General features: G+C 44.3%; 2 protein-coding genes across 7 annotated transcripts in view; one reads left to right on the forward strand and one right to left on the reverse strand.

Annotated features, from left to right (window-relative positions):
* Positions 1-18843, forward strand: part of LOC119441814 (ADP-ribose pyrophosphatase, mitochondrial) — a 234038-nt gene that overhangs the window by 37751 nt on the left and 177444 nt on the right. The gene's annotated exons all lie outside the window — the stretch shown is intronic.
* LOC119441810 (methionine--tRNA ligase, mitochondrial-like) lies at positions 5632-18823 on the reverse strand. The gene is made up of 13 exons (XM_037706436.2): positions 18640-18823; positions 18397-18518; positions 18170-18241; positions 18007-18093; positions 17782-17910; positions 15561-15666; positions 15350-15486; positions 12159-12268; positions 9707-9806; positions 9496-9607; positions 8483-8668; positions 6392-6636; positions 5632-5880 (listed from the first exon to the last, which is right to left on the reverse strand). Exons 1-13 carry the CDS (start codon positions 18689-18691, stop codon positions 5761-5763), a joined length of 1578 nt encoding a protein of 525 aa, XP_037562364.1. The 5' UTR covers positions 18692-18823; the 3' UTR covers positions 5632-5760.

Raw genomic sequence — 18843 nt, forward strand, 5'->3', positions numbered from 1 at the left:
CATTTCCTTCCGCCGCGACGAACGCGTCAATACCGAGCGACGACCGCGGGAAGCCTCATGTAAGACGCACCACCTGCGTGGAGCGCCGACGGAAATAGTGTTTCGACGGACCACGTGCGAAGATCGCCGAAACGGGTTAAACAAACACCATCAAACACTGCGACAGCTGTGGCCGACCTTGGCCGCGGGTGGGTGCTATGACGTCAAATTTCAGCTTCTGCCCGCGGCCGCTTGGAGGCAAGGTGCAACAGAAAATCGCAAAAAAAAATGTTTCTCGTTCTTTTTTTCAAAGCAGCTTGTTGTATTCGTCATTTTCAACAGTTCAACTTTTGTTCCGACGCAAATAGCCGCCCGCCAACTTTTGTGTCCGTATCGTTAGGGCCCCGTGTCGCAAAAAATCCCGCGTCGGCGTGGATGTCGCCGTCCGTGGCGGAGAAAATCATCCTCAACCACCTTGACCGCGAAGGCCCACCATGTGGTGCAAGGTTTTGGTGAACAAAAATTGAATTTCTCAGTGAAATCCGTCAGAAATATGGCAACGTACGACTTAACCACAACCTACAGACATGGTGGCGTCGGATTGTAATTTGAATTGATGAGAAAACATAATTCTGTTACGAGGAAACTCAAACACAAACCCCTTTTCCAACATTTCTACCATACCAACAGCGACGCGCTCGGGTAGTTTACTTGCGAAAATGCTATCCAGATGGCGCTCGCATCCTCGGCAGGCCAAATTGGGACTTGGCCTGCCTAATGAATTTTGGACACGCGCGTGCGTCGGGGCAATAACAAAGAATTTAAAAAAATCATAAAAAGGGTATTAGGGCCTTCACATTTTAATATAAGACAACTTATATTGCCCCTGGAAAAACGCCTTCCCAGCAATGCATTTCTGTTTAAAAGTGAAGCCGACTTTAAGGGGATCAGCGTAAGCTTGGTCTTTGTAAGCTGGCTTTCCCACGTTCTGTGTAGCAGTGAAGCCCACTGAAACAAAAATGCGATGCGAACGGGGCCCGATAACGCTATCGCGTTCCACTCTTAAAAACGAAGCTTAAGCGTCCTCCAGCTTTTTTTGCTGTATACCTGCAATGGGCGGGTCATTCAACCCAGAGCCGCTGGCGTGTTCAGTCGGTGTGTTACAATGTTTATTAACCTTAACCCTCATTAAATCGCTTCCCTAGTTTGCGAGTCTTCCTGCCTTCAGACCAAGCCTCACACGACCCGCGGTCGCGATGTTATCACACTTCGACTTTATACATAACATCACGGCAACGACGACGGCGGGAATTCGCCTGGAGTGTCCATATAACTGCTATCGCAATAAAAATAAATCAATTGTCGTGAGCGTTACTGAGTAAACAAAGTAATTGTTATATCACAAAGCTACAAAAATGTCGCAGTTTCGCCCGAAAGGCGAAGCATCGATTGCGATAGCAAATTAGTAGAGAGCTATACGAAGCAAGGATAATAGTTTAATGGGCCGTATAAAGTAGTAAACATTCGCTTACTACCTAAATAGACAAGCACGGTGTCACGCGCGCACAGGTAAACATGAACACATATCGCTCGATGACCGCGGAAACTCGCTGTGAAAATGCCGGAGTAAGAAAGCGCGCCAGCAGCAGTGGGCAATTTGACCTTCGCGCTGTCTCTCGTCTCGCTTCAACGCGAACGTTGAAAGCACAGAGCATACGAAGCTACTGGCACTCGGCGCATGCACTTTGTCCCCATCGCAGATCGCTTTGAAGATGAGGCCCGCGTGCGCGCGCACTTGCACATCGCAGTTCGCTTTCAAGATACGGCCGCGCTGTAAGCAGCAGCCGACGGAGCAGAGCGCACTCCCCCCTCCCTCTCCGTCGCCTGGCGCGCGAAAGAAAGAACGCGCGCTTCCAGCCTGCCCTTCTCCCTCGCGTGCTTTACACTCGCACACACAGCGTACGGTTGCGCAGCGACGATTTTACCGTCGTTGGACTTCATACGGAACACGGCGACGGCAGAAATGCGCTTGGAATGTCCATGTAATTGCTATCGTAATAGAACGTAATTGATTACAAGTAATTATTCTCATGTTTTTATTACGTACAAGTCTGTTAACCAGTGAAAATCTAACTATAAAATGGTGCTGTTGTCAATTTTAATGGTGGGTATGGAAGAAAAACATGTCGGCCAGCGAAATTAAACAGCTTTACCTGATGGTCATTGATGAGCTGTGACAATAGTTGATGCACTGAGGTAGAACGTCCTATTTAAGAATACTGCAAATTTTTTACCCTATATAAAGTCTCCTCCCAGTGGAGGGGGGGACCTCATAGGGCGGTGACCGGTATATATATATATATTGCAATGTATCTTATGAAGACAAAGAGGCGCTCGGATGGCGGGCGCGTAGAAAGCAGAGAAAGCAGGATTCTTGGCCTATCTCCCTTAGTGGGTGCGAGCCATGACAAAGGTTCATCAGGGTAATGCATGCAGCAGTACAACAATACCTGTTTTCCTGTCTTTGCTCATGCCACATCAACCGATTAGTCATGATTAAATCATTAATTGCAGAATTGGAGTTAGAATTTCCCAGCACAAAGCACTTCTGGTAATAAAATCGCCTCCAGTCTTGTCGAATGGATGCCACAGTGCTACAGTTGACCTGCCAAGTGGGGGGGGAGCCCCTCCTTCAATAATGGAAGGGGGGCCGGGCCCCCCTGAGCCCCCCCTTGACGCACTGCTACATACTATTAGTAATATCACAAGAAATTACCCGACTTATGAACGAATCATTAGGAGTATTTCAGCCAACTCTGGGAGGCATGAATGCAAGTTTGACGCTATCTTTAATATTGTAGTCTAGGTAAATGCCAGGATAAGATATACAACTTGGGTTTGACTTTAATTCAACTGAAATTATGCATCGCTATCTGCAATGAGTAGCACCGCAAACTACTCAGCACCGTAGCCATTTCGATTTTTAAGCAAATTCGAAATTTAGTATGGGCCCGAGCATACTATAACTTTGTTGTTATACCAAGCATCCCACGCAATCTGTGCAAAAGATTTTTAAATATGCAAGTGCCATGTAGCTAAACAGAACCAAGTAATGTCTGGTAGCACTTGGAACAACTCAGACTACCTTTGGTATTTCAGCTAATTGCATAATTACTTATTAATTATTCAATTGCTTAAGTATTATATTCAGAGCAACACTGTCCTGAAAATTTCCTGAAACAACATCCTGAAAAATTACTGATCCATCCTTCTATTGCTCAATACGTGCTTCATAAAAGTTTTTTCCAAGCCTGAAAGAAAGCCAATGAAATCAAAGCCCACATAGTATTTCACGGACTGTGAGTGACAGTCATGCCATTGCATCACAGCCACTCGAGTGCAGCATGAGGACGTGTTTTTTTTTCATTTTTTTTTCAACTATGCTGGAATTGAGAAAGCGTCGAAATGTAGGACAATAGATTACATTTCGTTTTGGTGCCACACTTGTCACACCAAGAAGTGCCACACCTGGGTTCAGCAAACGTCTCAGGAAACAATGAGATATGGCAATGCAACAATGTCTTTGTCTGTCATGACAAAGATTGCCCCGTCGGAGATCTCTTCGCAGAACGAGGCAGCACTATCTGCACTCCAAAACTCCTCCATCGAAGCACTACCTATTTCATCGTCAGTAGCGACGTGCTCGCAGAGTGCAGTAATGTCAGCGGCTTACACCGCATTAGTTTCACCCATGCGGTTTTCGTCCTGGTGCACAAAGCCCGCCTTTTACGTTGATCGGCATTGCCACTGCTTCTAGCCTTCATGATCGTGGCGCTCCCGGTTTTCAGAATTGTCGATATCATTGACTGCACGAGCTCATACTTTTGAGTCTTTCAAAATTTGCAGCTTCGTCTCAAGCGACACAATTCTGCGCTTTGGCGGCGCACCTCCCGCTGCTTCCACGGCACATTTCCACGCTCGCTGAGAGAGAGAGAGAGTGGGAGATTGTAAAGGGAGCGCTGGCACCGCTCGCTTATCACTTTCACACGTGTTGGAGGAGGAGGAAAGGAAAGACGGGAAAGTAGGGAGGTCAACCAGCCGCATGTCTGGTTTGCTACCCTACACGGGGGAAAGGGGTTTAAGGGACTTTTGTAAAAGCCACCCCTAGCCAGAGGTGGCACAGTAAAGTTGCATCATGGAAGGAGATGTGCGATGGAATCTACAGTTCGAGGGTTGAGTGCGGGACGATCCCATCATGCAGCTCGTGCCAGCAGACAAGGGCTGGCCATTCAGTTCAGTCGCCATTTTGTAGCAGGTGGTTATGATGGAAGCCATGTCTCTACGTGTCTTGCACAAAACTGCTTTTGTTGCTAGAATCCAGTAGCTCATTGGCCATCCAAGATGACGTAATTCATCGTTGCAGCAATCCAGCAATACTGATGAGACTAGCCATCCAAGGTGGACAATTTTGTGACCAACGTTGTGGTGTCCTACGATGATGACGAGGTATGAAGCTGCAGCATCAGGTGCTGCACTTGATACTGCAACTTTCATTTTCGTTGTTTCTTTTAAGCTTCAAAGGCACTTCAAAGCTATGTCAGAGTACATTCAAGTTGTTGACAATGGAGTTCGCAGCCTCATCCCCGTACCCCAAGAACCATTTGCATGCCAAGAATTATTTGACAGTTCGCATTCCAAACATTTGTCATCAATAAAACGCTCGACCTTGTTTACGTTGCTGCAAATCACGGCCAGTGTAATACATCAAGTGACAAACCTCTTAAACTGTCATCTGCTGAACTTGGAAATTCGGCATGCCTCTCACAGAGAGCACTACAGTCGTAAACTCGTGTTTGGTGGTTCGCATGTTCGTCTAGTGCATAGCATAATGTGAAGCTCGCGCTGTGTTTGACATAATTTTTGCTGCACTGCCACGGTGCCGGGTTGACTAAGCCAAAGGTACCATTAATGTGAGCAAGTAAACAAAGACCCCTCACAGCATCTGTTCTTGACAAGGGAATGGGAACTGTCTGCATTCCTGTATGGGCTGACTGGGCAGTGTTGTCAGCAATATTCTTACCAACGATGCCACAGTGCCCGAGCAGCCATTGGAAGATGACATCATGTTCCTTCATGAGAGCTTGATGGACAACTTCTCTAGTCTCAAACACCAGTTGTTTTTGGGTCTTGCATTATAAGGCTGACTGCAGACTTTGAAGGGCTGCCTTGGAGTCACAAAAAATTACCTACTTTCGAGGTTGTGCTTGCACGATGTAATTAACAGCTGGACATAGGGTGACAGGTTCTGCTGCCGTAGAGGTCATCATGTGGGACACTTTGAACTTAATTGCGACCTGCAAGGCCGGGATGACAACAGCGCCTGTGGAGCTGGTGGCTGAGACAGCCCCATCGATGTAAATGTGCCTACTTTGTCCATATGCCTCATTCAATAATGACAATGTCACACGTTCAGAGACAGAATGGGAGAGGCAGCTGAAGAGAATAAAAAAAAGGGCACTTCCTTGACTTGTTCACCCACATCAATTGTTTCGTTGTATGTTGTTTTTTTTCACAGCAGTGACTGTATAGTGTTGCATGTAATAGCACAGCACACATCATATTATATAGTTGCACGGTGTACACCAGCTCCACTAATATAAGTTGTGCAGTTGTAAGATGGAAACAGGCTTAGTTTTTATTTCAATGTATGCCATATATATTACCGAAAAGTCTACGTTAGACCTTAGAAGGCACGAAGAAATGAACCTAAGGATGACCATGCTAAGCAGTTGCCGACTGCACCTTTAGCCTAGAGAATACATGAGTGCGGTCCGTAGTCAGTGGCCTTGGATCAAGAGCTGGCGACTGGGCATCTGCCCAGAATCGCTCTCCGGTGGGCACCTGCACAAAAACAAACAAGCCTGCTTGGAAAGCCTGATGATAACACTGTAATTAACTGCCTAGCACACAGATCACATCTGAACATTGATAAGCAGCAGTGTGAGGACAGGTGAATGGGAGCAAAGCAGACAAAGGATTGGGAAAGCAGAATCGATTGGGCATGTTTGCAAGTACCGAATGCACTGTTAGAAGCACAGAAGAAAAAATGATACAATACGAGTTATTCCAGAGTGCTATTTTAGGGCCATATTTTGCAATGACCCACTACATTAACCATTCTTTCCACCCTTCGTCACTGGCTACCACGCAGCTGTTATTGCCAGATAAGAAACAGATTAGAAACAAAGACAGTGATGATTTAGCAGTAAATTCAACAGAAATGCATTTTAGCATTACATCGCACCTCTTTGAGGTCCCGGATCCATGCCCGTGAGTAAGTATGCCGACCTATGCACAGCAGCGTTTGATAGGCTGTGGCAAGTGCAGTGCTACAAAGAAACAGATGTAGTACCTGCAGCTTGTCGAGGATCCTGGCTGCGAGCACAGGGATGATCGGCTGCAGCACGATGGCTGACACACGAAGCACCTCAAGTGCGACGTGTAGAACAGCATTCAGCCGCATCTCGCCAGAGTCGCTCTTTGCCAGCTCCCAGGGCTTGGCGTCCTGTACGAGTGCGTTGGTCTGCCGCAGCACAGCCATCACCTCGTCGATGCCCTGGTATATGTTGCCTTCCAGGTACTTGTCCTTCACCTTGTCTACCACGTGGCAAGAAGCGATAAACAAGAAAAGTTGCAGCAGAATGACATTCAAGCTGGTCCATACTTGTCCACACCAGGGAAAACAGGGCAAGCAAGAAGACACTGCCATAGCACTCACAACTAAAATATAAGTACTGCACCTAAATAAGCATGCAACAACATGGCAAGGTGTTTGTGCAACATGAAGGCACAAACACTCCTATATGATATCAGTAAACCCTGAATTTGTTTGACAGTTCTCCACAAATTATAGTTAGCAGTGTGGTGAGCTGATACATCTGTTATATTTCGTCACACAAAATGTTTTGATTTAATTGATGTAATTTAACACCCTAGGGAGAGAGTTCATCTAGTTCATTTATGTTGGAAGGCAGGTTTTGGCCACGCAAGCAACATCTGCGGTTGGCTGTGATGCCGACTCAATTTCAGTGCGGTGCATGGGCATCATCTGCATGTGCTCCCAGTAAAAACATCATTTTGAGTGTAAAACGTAATTTTAAGTGTGCAGGACGTGCCAATGTTCTCTGGGTAACAGTTCTGCGCATTTGCTTTCGTGGAGCAATGGATACGTGTATTTGACATTCCCTGTGTGTCTGGTCAGCGAGTCATGAGCGCAGCCAAGTGGTACAACGCTTCTACATACACTTCCCTGAGTGTAACATGACGAGTTCCAGAATTTTATCGCACAGACACACACACTCCTAACCCGTTGTTCACCATTTACTTGGCCTTTTGTTTTAACAAATGATTTGTTGTCATAGTTAAGATAAATGGCACAAACACACGATGAACAATGGGCTGCGAATCAAACTGTAGGAGGAATTCAAAATAATACATGGAAGGAAAAGTTGAGAACCACCTGAAAGCAGCATAAACCTAAATGGAAACTCATATGGAAGTTCCTCGGAAAGAAACTTTTACAGTTAAAGCTAATTTTCTCAGTATGATACCAAACCTGGCACCACCTCCTTCGAGTACCCTGAGGCTTCTATTAACTTTCCCTCACACCCCGAACCACCTACAAATCTCCTCGTTGACTCACTTGACAGAATGAGCACACCAGAAAGGCATTTATGCTAGTTTCAATCCCACAAACACAATGAATTCTTTTTCAAATGCCCAGCCCTCTCAATAAAAAAAATTTATACTGTGTTTTTTTATAATTATTTTTTAAAGGGTTGTGCTACTTTCTCCAAGACATCAGCCTTTCTTTCCCACTTCGCCCACTTCCCGAGAACTCTCGTTCTGAAAAAAAAAAAAGTATAAGCAATAACTGTTTTCTACTTGTATGTTTACTTCTGCTGTTTACTGTTATGCTTGCAATATGTTTGTCTCATTGCTATGTATGCACTTCTGTTCCCACTCCTGCCTAAGGCAGGAAATGTAGGCCTGCAGTAAAGAAATGTAAATAACAAAAACAATTAAGAATGAAATGGAACGACCAACAGACTTTTGCAAGAGCAGAAATAAATTAGCCGCAATTTTTTTTAAATCATGAAAAAAATTATTGTGTTTAACCGTTTTTTCAATTTTTGCATTTTAGTATTTGTTTCTTTGATTAGTTTTACAGTGACCTGTATATATGCATGTACAAGATAGATCCAAGAGAATGTGCCACATTTGGCATCATAAATTGAATCCCCTCTCTTGTTGCAGTTCGTTTCAAGCTGTAACCACACAAAATCCACAGCTTCACCCCATAAACTACAACTACCACACAAAGTATACACAGCCTGCTCCCATATTGCGTGCGTGTTGACAGCAACATCCACAATGATGAAGAGAACCCTTGACCAGGGCTTATCTAAATTAAACTATATTTAAAAATGGCCAAATAGGTTACCTGCAAGGTCATGAAGCTGATCAAGGACTTTCTGCCCATCAGCGTAACTTTCAAAGGACTCCGCGTCGTACGATGGAAATATCTGATGCTTGTTCACGAGTGGCGCTGTACACCTGCTGAGGAGGTTCCCTAAAGTGTCGGCCAGCTCAGCATTCAGCAGGCGCTGTACCTTCGTGTTGTTAAAATCTAGACAAAAATTGAGAATCAAAGTGATCCAACTCAATTCTGACTCACAATAGTCGAGCTCCAACTCGCAAGGCATGAAAGTCACTGCTTGCATATTCACACTGAACCTATTATACTGCAGGAGTATAAACATGCAGAAAAGTATTTCTCACAATGAAAGAATTGTTTCCCAAGGTTAGAAGCTATAGACCAGAAATTTTACAATCACACCCTGCCAAGGAAATTAATAAATTTTCGATATGCTTATGTTAATACCAAGTCACTTTCTCTCAATCTCAATAAAACAAAAAGAAAAACAATTTATAAGTGCATCAAAACATTGCTTCAAGATAGCCAAAGCCAAAGTATTGCATTGTTTGAGTACAGCTATTTCATTAAGGTGCAAATGCAGGCACAATACTATATGCAGTGATTTGCTTTGCAATAGAATAAAATCCCTCATGCAAACTAGTGCAGAACTATTACCATTTATAAACTGGCTGCAAGGAACTGGATGTGCAACAGAGCAATAATGCATGTTTTTATTTCATGTACCTGGGCCAGGTATATCAGATGCCATGTGCAAGACTGGCTTTATAAAACATAAATCTGATAATTAAGACCAAAAGTACCAAGACCCTAATATACATTCTTCTATTCTCATAAGTTTCAATCCTCCTATAACACAACAAAATAGAAAAAAAGATCCAGCAGTACATCATAAGCTGTACTTGTTTGCTTCGCCATGGGCTTACGCATTTACAAGCTGACAGTGCCTTGTAAAATATATTGTTTGCAGACACTACTATACTTCTGAGGATACAGGAAAAAATAAATTCTCAACTTACTGCCGTCAGAATGTGGTACGCCCTCCTTGAGCAAAAAGTAGCGAATTCCATCGGCTGTGTACTTGTCGACTTTCTTGTAAGGACAAACAATGTTCCCTTTGCTTTTTGACATCTGGTGAAGCACAGATTATATGCACAAGATAAATTTACCGAGAAGCCCAATCACGCATGAACAAAGCAACAAAGGAGAAAGAAGTACTGACATACTCACCTTCTCATCATTCACAGTCCAGTGTGAATGACACAAGATGCTCCGGGGAGGCTCCAACCCGGCTGCCATTAGAAAGGCAGGCCAGTAAATGCCATGAAACCTGACCAAAACAAGACACAACTGTAGTACGAGTACTTCTTTTCGGAGCTTACAGGATAAGCTTTTGGTTAAGTTTGTGTTTAAGCAAGAAAAGAACAGATTTCTTTGATCAGTGATAAACAGCTTTACGTTTGTACGCATCACAGGCTACCGCTAATCTTGTTGCTTTGTGGTAAGCACAACCTGTACAACCACACCAACTTTGGTTTACAAGAGGTAAATGTTAGGCTTGAGGAGAGCTTCAAGAGACAGGTCTCGAGTTGTATTCTATCCAACAAGTAATAATCCCAATGCTATGCACACAGATATTGTTATTTTTTTGGCCCCCACTACGGTGAGGGGGCCCATTGTAATAATCTATACACTACTACAGTGAAAGCTCGTTAATTCGCACCTCATTAATTCGAACTTTCGGGTTAATTCGAACTGATGGTCATGGTCCGGCCACAATATATAGGCGTCTATGGGTTAACCAACTCGTTAGTTCATGCGCGCATCGGCTCCTCTATCGATAATTCGAACTGCGTGCCGCTGCGTGGTGGTATTTTATACTGCCGCCGCAAGCTTTTAAGGCTCAACGATAGATGGCGCGAGCACAGCGCCCGGATACGTGGCGTCACTGGCGTCATTGCGCTCAGCTCTTCGCATCGTGTGGTGGTTCGTGCCGGACGTGTCTGTGTAGTCTCCGTGTCCTTTGTGTGCCGCACATTCAGTACGAAAGGTACAAAAGGCTACGATGTGACGCTGCTCACGGCCTTGCATAGCGTTGGTGCGGGCCTGGGATCAGGTCACGGCAACAACTGTTGCCAATTGCTTCCGCCACAGTGGCTTTTGTGTGACCAATGAGGGCACAGCTTGCGAGCCCGACGAGCGCGAGGCCGTGGTCATTCCTGCCGGATTGCGGGATGCGCTGGAGGACGTGACCTTCGACGACTACGTGGATGCAGATCGCTGTGCAGCGGCCTGCGGCACAATCACCGACGATGATATCATCGCGCAGGTGACTGGTGGAGAAGCGCCCGTCGTCGATGTAGGTGTGGATGACGAAGAGGATGAGGCACCCACGTGGCCCTCAGCTTTGGAGCTAATGGAGGCTATGCGTGTCGCGCGTCTATTCTTCAGCTTCAAGGAAGGCGAAGAGGATGCTTTCTGCCATGTTCGCGCGTTGGAAAACAAGGCTATGGCGATCACATTCAAAGAAGAGAAACAGACAGTGATCACTGATTATTTTCGCAAATAAATATTTTGAGTGATTTTCCAACAACCCGGTCTCAATTCCTGCTGTTCTTTCAATGAATTTCGTTAGTTCGAATTCGGTTTAATTCGAACTCATTGGGCGTCCCCGCGAAATTCAAATTAACGAGCTTTTACTGTATTACGGGCCCCCTCACTGTGTAGTTGCTAAAGGCCCCTTTTTATTCTATCGCATGTTATGTGCACAGAGTTTCACTAGTCATTGGTTCACCCGTCTCACTGGGGCGCACAGTAATAATGCAACAATGCATCATTATCCATTGATCTGCCGCCGCTAAAGCGGCATCTGCATAAGGGGCCCACCGCTCTCCCCCTGGGCTATGCAATGTGTCGCTTTGCGCCCCTTAGCAGGAGCCCTCCATGTCAGGCATGGTGGTGCAGCATAGGACAAAATAACAAGTACTGCAGAAGTTAAACGATGAAGGCAATAATGCAGCAACGTCTCAAACAAACAAACAAAAAACTGCCGAAGACACGATTTGAACCCACGACCCTACAATCATGAGCCCCCCCCCCCCCCAACGCTCTTACACGACACCATGAAACCAGACGGACAGGTCCACTATTACACAGGTTCTGCATTAGCCACTGTTACCATGTCACCATAGTGTTATGGTTATAGTGAAGGGCCCCCTCACTATAGTCGGTTCGTATTTTTTTACACGACTCATTGCTGGATATGCATGCCCCTCTTCAGACATGAACTATGTCAAGTGAAAATAGACCAGACAGAAAGTTCTTAGTATCTAGAGCCATCAGATGTATTGAAAGTGAACAAGTTAAATTTTTAGCTTGCCACCAAAGTGGTGCATCTGCAAATGTTAAGCGTCTGGAAAAGAAGTCAATGTATTCATACACTTTAGAAAAAAATTAAGGAGAAATTCAATGTGCTAGAATCAAATAAATGGAGTAAACTGTGGGGACTGCATGATACCTAAACAGAGCTTATTACCAGGGCTTGAACCAACAGATACAGGCTTTTTTTTAACAACTCCTTTACAAGAAGAAGGTTCAAATGTTTAAGAACATCATCACAGACACAGTAAAGTGCATGTGACATTTATCCCAGCTAGAAAGCGTAAAAAACAGACGTGCATACTTAAGAATATCTTTTCCTATAACGTGGCAATCCGGAGGCCACATATGGTTTTTGTCCGGGTAACCACTAACTGTGAGGTAGTTGACTAGTGCATCCAGCCAGACGTAAATCTGAAAGTAATACAGCTTTATCAGATTTTCATTCAATTCAATATCTACTATTGAGTATAAAATGTAAGATTCCTCCTCTGTAAGCACCATGACGTCATACGACAGAAAAGGTTGACGGAGAAAAAAATGCATAACCAAATTTCAACTTGAATTGTAGAGTGGCAGAAAGACAAATATTAGATCAAGTACAAATAGTTCCAAATTCCTTGCAAACTCACTACAGCAACAAACAGAAGGCAGATTCTACTCGAAATTATTATTAAATTCATTCATGGGGTTGAGCATCCAAAATCAACAGAGGGACAATGAGAGATGCCATATTGGAAAGCTCTGCATTATTCTTGACCAAGTGGAGTTATTTAATATGCACCGGACTCTTACTACACGAGCATTTTTGTGTTCTGCTCCCACAAAAATGTGGCTGTGGCTGCCGGGATTGATATCTACAGCCTTGTGAGTAGCAGCAGAACACCACAGCCACTTAGTCACCGTGGTGGATCGTCAGAAAGGTCTTTCCTTTTTTTTTTGTTTTTTTCCCCAAGCAAAACATATATGTACGAGCGTTGATCCGAGAAATAAGGTTCCCAAAGAGCTCCAGGCACACGGAACGGTGCGAGGCGAAATCCAGCAACACCGCTGTGCTGTGCCACACCGATGTGTTCCCCAACTCTCGATTTCGCCCGGCCGCGCTTCGCTGCGCCGCTCAGTCTTGGCTCAGTAGCCGTCCGAGATGAAGGTGCCCATTGTTGCTCCCACCATGTACGAGATTCGTTCCTTAATTCGCTTTTTGCACGCCAAAGGGACTTCACCCATAGATATTCATCGCCAGTTTACAGAGGTGTATGGTGACAAGTGTATATCTGTTCAACACGTCCGAAAGTGGTGCAGGAAGTTTAGTGCCGGTCGGAAGGACGTCCACGATGAAGAACGGAGTGGAAGACCGTCAGTTTCGGAGGCGATTATCGAGATGGTCCAACGCGAAGTGCTTCAAAACAGGAGGATACCTATCCGTGAACTTGTTGCTTGGATTCCTGGGAGTTCTTACGGTACAGTGGAAAGAGCTTTGACTAAAAAAGTGGGGTAAAAAAGTGTTGTGCTCGATGGGTATCGTGTCTGTTGACAGCAGAACACAAGGAGAAACACCTTGTCTGTGCTTGCTAGTTTCTACAACAGTCTGAAGAAGATAAGGAAGGATTGTTGGACTGCATCGTTACGGGAAACGAAATGTCGGTGTTTCATTTCGCTCCCGAAACGAAACAAAAGTCCAAACAATGGCGTCACTCAGGGTCACCAGTCGCAAAGAAGTTCAAGCAAACTCCTTCTGCTGGCAAAGTCATGGCCAATGTGTTTTGGGATCGTAAGGAGATACTGCTGATCGATTTCGTGGAACCCGGGACAACAATCAACTCCAGATGGTTATTGTAGAACACTAAGAAAACTTAGGCGAGCTATCCAGAACCGCCGGCGAGGACGACTGACAGCCGGTGTAACACTGCTTCACGACAGCACACCCGTCAAACCCAGAACCTTTTGACAAACTTTGGGTGGACTGTCATGCCCCACCCACCGTACAGTCCGGACCTCGCGCCTAGCGATTATCAGTTGTTCCCCAAGTTAAAGGAACACTTGAACGGCCAATGCTTCCGAAGTGACAATGAAGTCAAAGAAGAGATGAAACGCTTCCTTAACGGGTTGGCGGCAGAGTTCTACAACATTGCGATACTGAAATTGGGAGTACCATCTACAAAAATGCATACGAAAAGATAGCGATTATGTTGAAAAATAGAGCAAAGTGTCTTCTTTCCAACGATGTACATTGCTATGAGAATAAACAATGTTGTCTATTTGTAACATTGATGGGAACCTTATTTCTGGATCAACCCTCGTAAGATGCATTCTGGTGTATGCATGCTCGCATATGAGTTAAACCCAACTGAGAGTTTATTGCTAGTGCCTGTCTCTGTCCTTGTGTTTTGCTTGCACTATTTAGCCTGTTAACACTAATGCTAAAAGATAGCCAGAGCAAAGAAAATTTCAGAATAGCCAGTTTGTGCAACCTCTATTTCGTTTCCCACAATCTCAGCTCACTTAAGCAGTCTCAGCAACTTGACATATTTGACGTATTTAATGCATCGCAGAATGTGGTTGGTAGAGTTTTATATGGCAATGCCTCTCTACAGGCACCTCCTACAATTCTTTGTGTGTAGCAGCAACCTTTGTGGTGCTGTGCTAGAAACAGCAATATTCAAAAGGAAAACCAGCTGATCCATGATTTTCTTAATGGTGTTGCCTTGCTGCCTGCTGTAGGGGATGCATATGCTATGGATAGAGACAAAGACCCCCACCAGGTGCTGCTTTGATGAAACTTTGCAAAACTGAATGCAAGTACTACTGCACAAGTTTCACTAAAGCTCAACTATATGTATAATTGCCAAGGCATAATCGTGCTTCTAGACTACATGAAGTAACGTAGACATGTGGTAAAGTTGTAAAACCCTTTACACATTGGAGGCACAAATTGTTTTATACGACCTACATGGCTGCTAATGCAAAACTACAACAAATGCCATATAAGTAGGAAAAGAACAACTTACAACACTTGCCATCTCTCATATTGGCCAAACATAAAAGAGATACTGTACTGTTGTACCATCTTCTATCACGCGTACATCATGTTCGGTAGTGCAAGCTTGTTGTTTTACTTGCGAAAGCTGCTAATATGTACAAGCATGGCTCAATATGGCATTGGAGGCTGCCAGTCTAACACGAAATGATCGTCTGCATGCTGTCATAGAAACACAATGCTTTATAACACGCAAGTAGAAAATATATAAATTAAGTTAAACATGAGAAAGCACCCGATTTATTTTACACATGGAGCTTATCACTCCGAATATTGATTCTCCAAATGACAGCACCATCTCGACACCAGTCCAAGTGCTAAGAGGGTCAAGGCCTTGCAATGCACAAAGGAAAAAAGGAGAGGCAGAAACTGCTCTACCATAACATTGATAGTTTCGATGAAATGGCTTCTTTATATTTATTACGGCCGTGCTACCTTAAGAGCATGAAACAACTTACAGTTTGTGAACTGTCCTCGGGCACGCGAATTCCCCAATGAACTCGTGTGCTCTGTCTGGATACAGAAAGGTCTTGAAGGCCAGCATCGATCCAGTGCATAAGAAGCTTTTGAAACTTTGCAGGCTTCACTAAACCTTCTGAAAAATAGGGGCATGGGGGGAGTGGCTGCATGAGAGCACCTTTTGGAGAAAAATGAAATTGTTTTATTTACCTGAAGACTTCAACCAGTGCAGCAAATCTCCTTGGGACTGGGACAAACGAAACAAATAGTTCTTCTCCTCCATCCATTCTACTGGGTGCCCAGATTCAACGCTGACCTAAAGTGATGAATACTGCATTAGGCTAGGCTACACAGCAGCGGCATAGACGGCATATTAACATAGGCTTCTACAAAGCTTTACAGCTGCAGGCAACATTTGAAATATATACAGCACAGTCAACCGATAACACAACAAATTTGCTTCATCTATTCAGCATAAGTCAGGACAACTGCTATAACAACCATTCATAAGCACTTGTTGATTGTCTAAGGAAGCTCTTCTACTCTGTATCTTGACAAGGTCCAGAGCAAAAAGATAAGCTCAGTCACAGTGTCCCCCTGCGCAAACCTATAATCTAGCATCAACGAAGCCACTCAGTAGAAGGCAAAGCGTGAAGGCAATGAACTCTTAATTCTAGCATTTAAGCAATTGTACAAACTTGTGTCTTCTGGTATTCCAAGTGGCACATGCTGATGAAAGCCTGGAATTTGTGCACCATGCCACAGTAGGCAGTAGAGGCTGACAAGAGCATTATGCAGCATGCATGCAGGTGTTGCACACATGCTGGCAAGTCCTTGGAAGCACATGAAACTGCATGCTAAATCATGGCGTCCACTCACATCTGCAAGGACTCAAACTCCTATAGACACCATTCCCTTGGCAGTATCTCACTATGTCAGCCTATTTTATGCCCAGATTTAAAAAAAATAAAGCAGCTTTCTATGAGAAAAAATCTCAAATATATATTCAATAATTTACAATAACCTAATCATTGTACATAGCTTATTTTTGTCTAGAACTAACATATTTTCCAGATGCACCCGATGTATAGTCCGCAGGGACCAACTTAGGCTTAAAATAAGTGTTTCTTACAAAGTCCACACCCACTCTATATAATTCACAGGAATGAACTTCAACTGAAGCTGGGTCACTTAGCTTGTCTGCAACCAGTAAATAGAAGGTAAGCAAAATTTTTAATGTCAACCAGTAAAGGCTCACAGGTCCTCTATTAGACTTCATATATGAGTCACTTCTAAAAGCTGTCCAAATTGCTCTCGTCGGGGCTGCAAGAAAAGGGTAACAAGTGAAACATGTCGGAATGGATGAATGTCTTCATTGCCTTCAGATTCTATAGTTCTTGCGCATGCTAGATTTCACTGAGCCTGATCAATGCCATCAAGGCTATTCGTCTTTTCGGAGCCATCACAACTGTTCTTGTGTTTTATGTATATATGCAGTCGCGTAGAAATGCGTTGCGCATCTTGCAACGAGGTATTGCACATGTGCTCACAAATTCAAGCACTTAAACATAGCCACATAAAGTACTGCGAACAGTTCTCACTTGCATATCACGAGCTGCCAGTATGAGCTGGAAATATTGGTAGGGCACTGAGACGATCATTGCAGAGTTAACTTTGCTATGTGATTTAGCCCAGGAAAAATTTGCAAGTGCAGTCAGGCCTCGCTTTCTTCAAGTGCGCCTCCAATCAGAAATAAATAAAATCTTATAGAGATGGAACCCAGTGAAATTTCAACTTTTAATCTTGTATAGTCAGTAGACTATAGTAAGAAAAATACAGTAATCCTCAGTTGGCTAACTATTATTAGTGATGTACGTATCTTTATGTGTTGTATCATTGCAAGTAAACTGCATTGTGTATTCAGCTTAATGGGTTTATTCAGACCTACACAGACTTTGCGGTACAGGTACAATGCTTCTTGGAGGTACGTGAGACATATACAGTGGGAAGTGCACATACCCTAGAGGCACTATATGCTTCTTTCTTGAGCATATTTAATTCAACACAAGACAACTTGTACAATTGAGATGCGCGCACATTACCCATCCCGCTGATGGACAATGGTGGCTGCATGGAACTACATCGAAGTTTTGCAGCATGCAGAGCATTTGCTGTGCCAGCCATTGCTGAGCAGCATGGACCCTCAGTATAAGCATTACCTTAATTGTAAGCACAGACAAACACCGTGGCTCCAACAGGTTCTTAATCGTTTACCTCATCATATCACACCATCATACCACGGTGGCACAGGCAGGAAGCTTTTACCAGCTGCCCAGTACCTTCATATTGCAGACACCCACAGCACCATGTGCATTTAACTAGTATACAAGACACGGGATCGTACTTTTGGAAAGCAGGCGCTGCTTCTCACCTTTTGTGCAATGCCGTCGGCACCTTTTACTTCCGTCACCTCCGATTCAGACAGGAAGAGTTCATCTTGTGTCGAATACCAGCCTTTGTATACTCCCGTGTATATCCACCCCTTTTCCTGCAGCGTTTTCTGCGAAATTTGAAAAAAAGAAAAATCCTTTAGGGCACGCACCTATTCCTCTGCAACAATGTCTTGCACTAGGGTTTCTCATTTAGTTTCGCATACCCAAAAGTGCTCGACACACTTCTTGTGTCGATCCTCTGTTGTACGAACGTAGTCCGTATACGTGATACCGGTGTTGTCGAACAGATCCTGTAAATTGTTACGACATGTGAAGTAACAGGAAAGAAAGTCTTTGAATAAAACGATCGTGCTACAACGTGTGTACCTTGAACTGTTTTGAAACTCCATTGCAGAATGTCAGTTCATCTTGCTTTGTCCTTGACGCCGCCTGCTGGATCTTTAAAATAACGCCGAGCAAGATAGGCGATTTAAGAAGTGGCGACAGACAAGCATAGAATTTAGCTTGTCAGTGTTGTCACAAGTATGCGATTTAAACATTTCCGCGATAGTCTTCTAGTTTCGACCCTTGACTTCTCTGCATGCTACGCTTACCTTTAGACCATGCTCGTCCGTCCCGGTCGAGAATATTGTTTCTTGTTTAGGATTCAACAACCTGTGCAGCCTGTGAAGGGCGTCTGCCAAGACGACTGTGTGATGGTGACCAAGATGAGGTCCTAAAAACAGGAAAGAAAACCTATGTGACCTACGCAAAACTGGCGGTGAATGTTGTCGACTTTGCAATAAACGTTCAGCGTCTGAGAAAAGGAAAAGTGCATAAGTCGCGCTCCGCCGCACCTGAATTGACGTAAAATATTGGTGTCGTTATGAAGTACCGAGACGGCCCCATATGCACAAAACAAAACGTGAGAATTCACAACGAATTCATGTGTTCGTAACACCAGAGAAGCGTGCTTGCCGGCACGCATGGAAAAGTACATAGGATTTCTTAAGAGCGCGGACAACTTCGGAACCCACAATACAACCTTGCCATGAATAATG

Source organism: Dermacentor silvarum, chromosome 2, assembly GCF_013339745.2.
Source record: "Dermacentor silvarum isolate Dsil-2018 chromosome 2, BIME_Dsil_1.4, whole genome shotgun sequence".
NCBI lineage: Eukaryota > Metazoa > Arthropoda > Arachnida > Ixodida > Ixodidae > Dermacentor > Dermacentor silvarum.

What these genes read in the sequence shown, in the direction of transcription:
- LOC119441810 (XM_037706436.2), bottom strand. Translation starts at nt 18,691, where the DNA reads ATGGGGCCGTCTCGGTACTTCATAACGACACCAATATTTTACGTCAAT. An exon ending in CGGACGAGCATGGTCTAAAG is followed by an intron (nt 18,242 to 18,396) that starts GTAAGCGTAGCA and finishes GTTATTTTAAAG; the next exon opens with ATCCAGCAGGCGGCGTCAAG. An exon ending in AGTGTGTCGAGCACTTTTGG is followed by an intron (nt 17,911 to 18,006) that starts GTATGCGAAACT and finishes CAAATTTCGCAG; the next exon opens with AAAACGCTGCAGGAAAAGGG.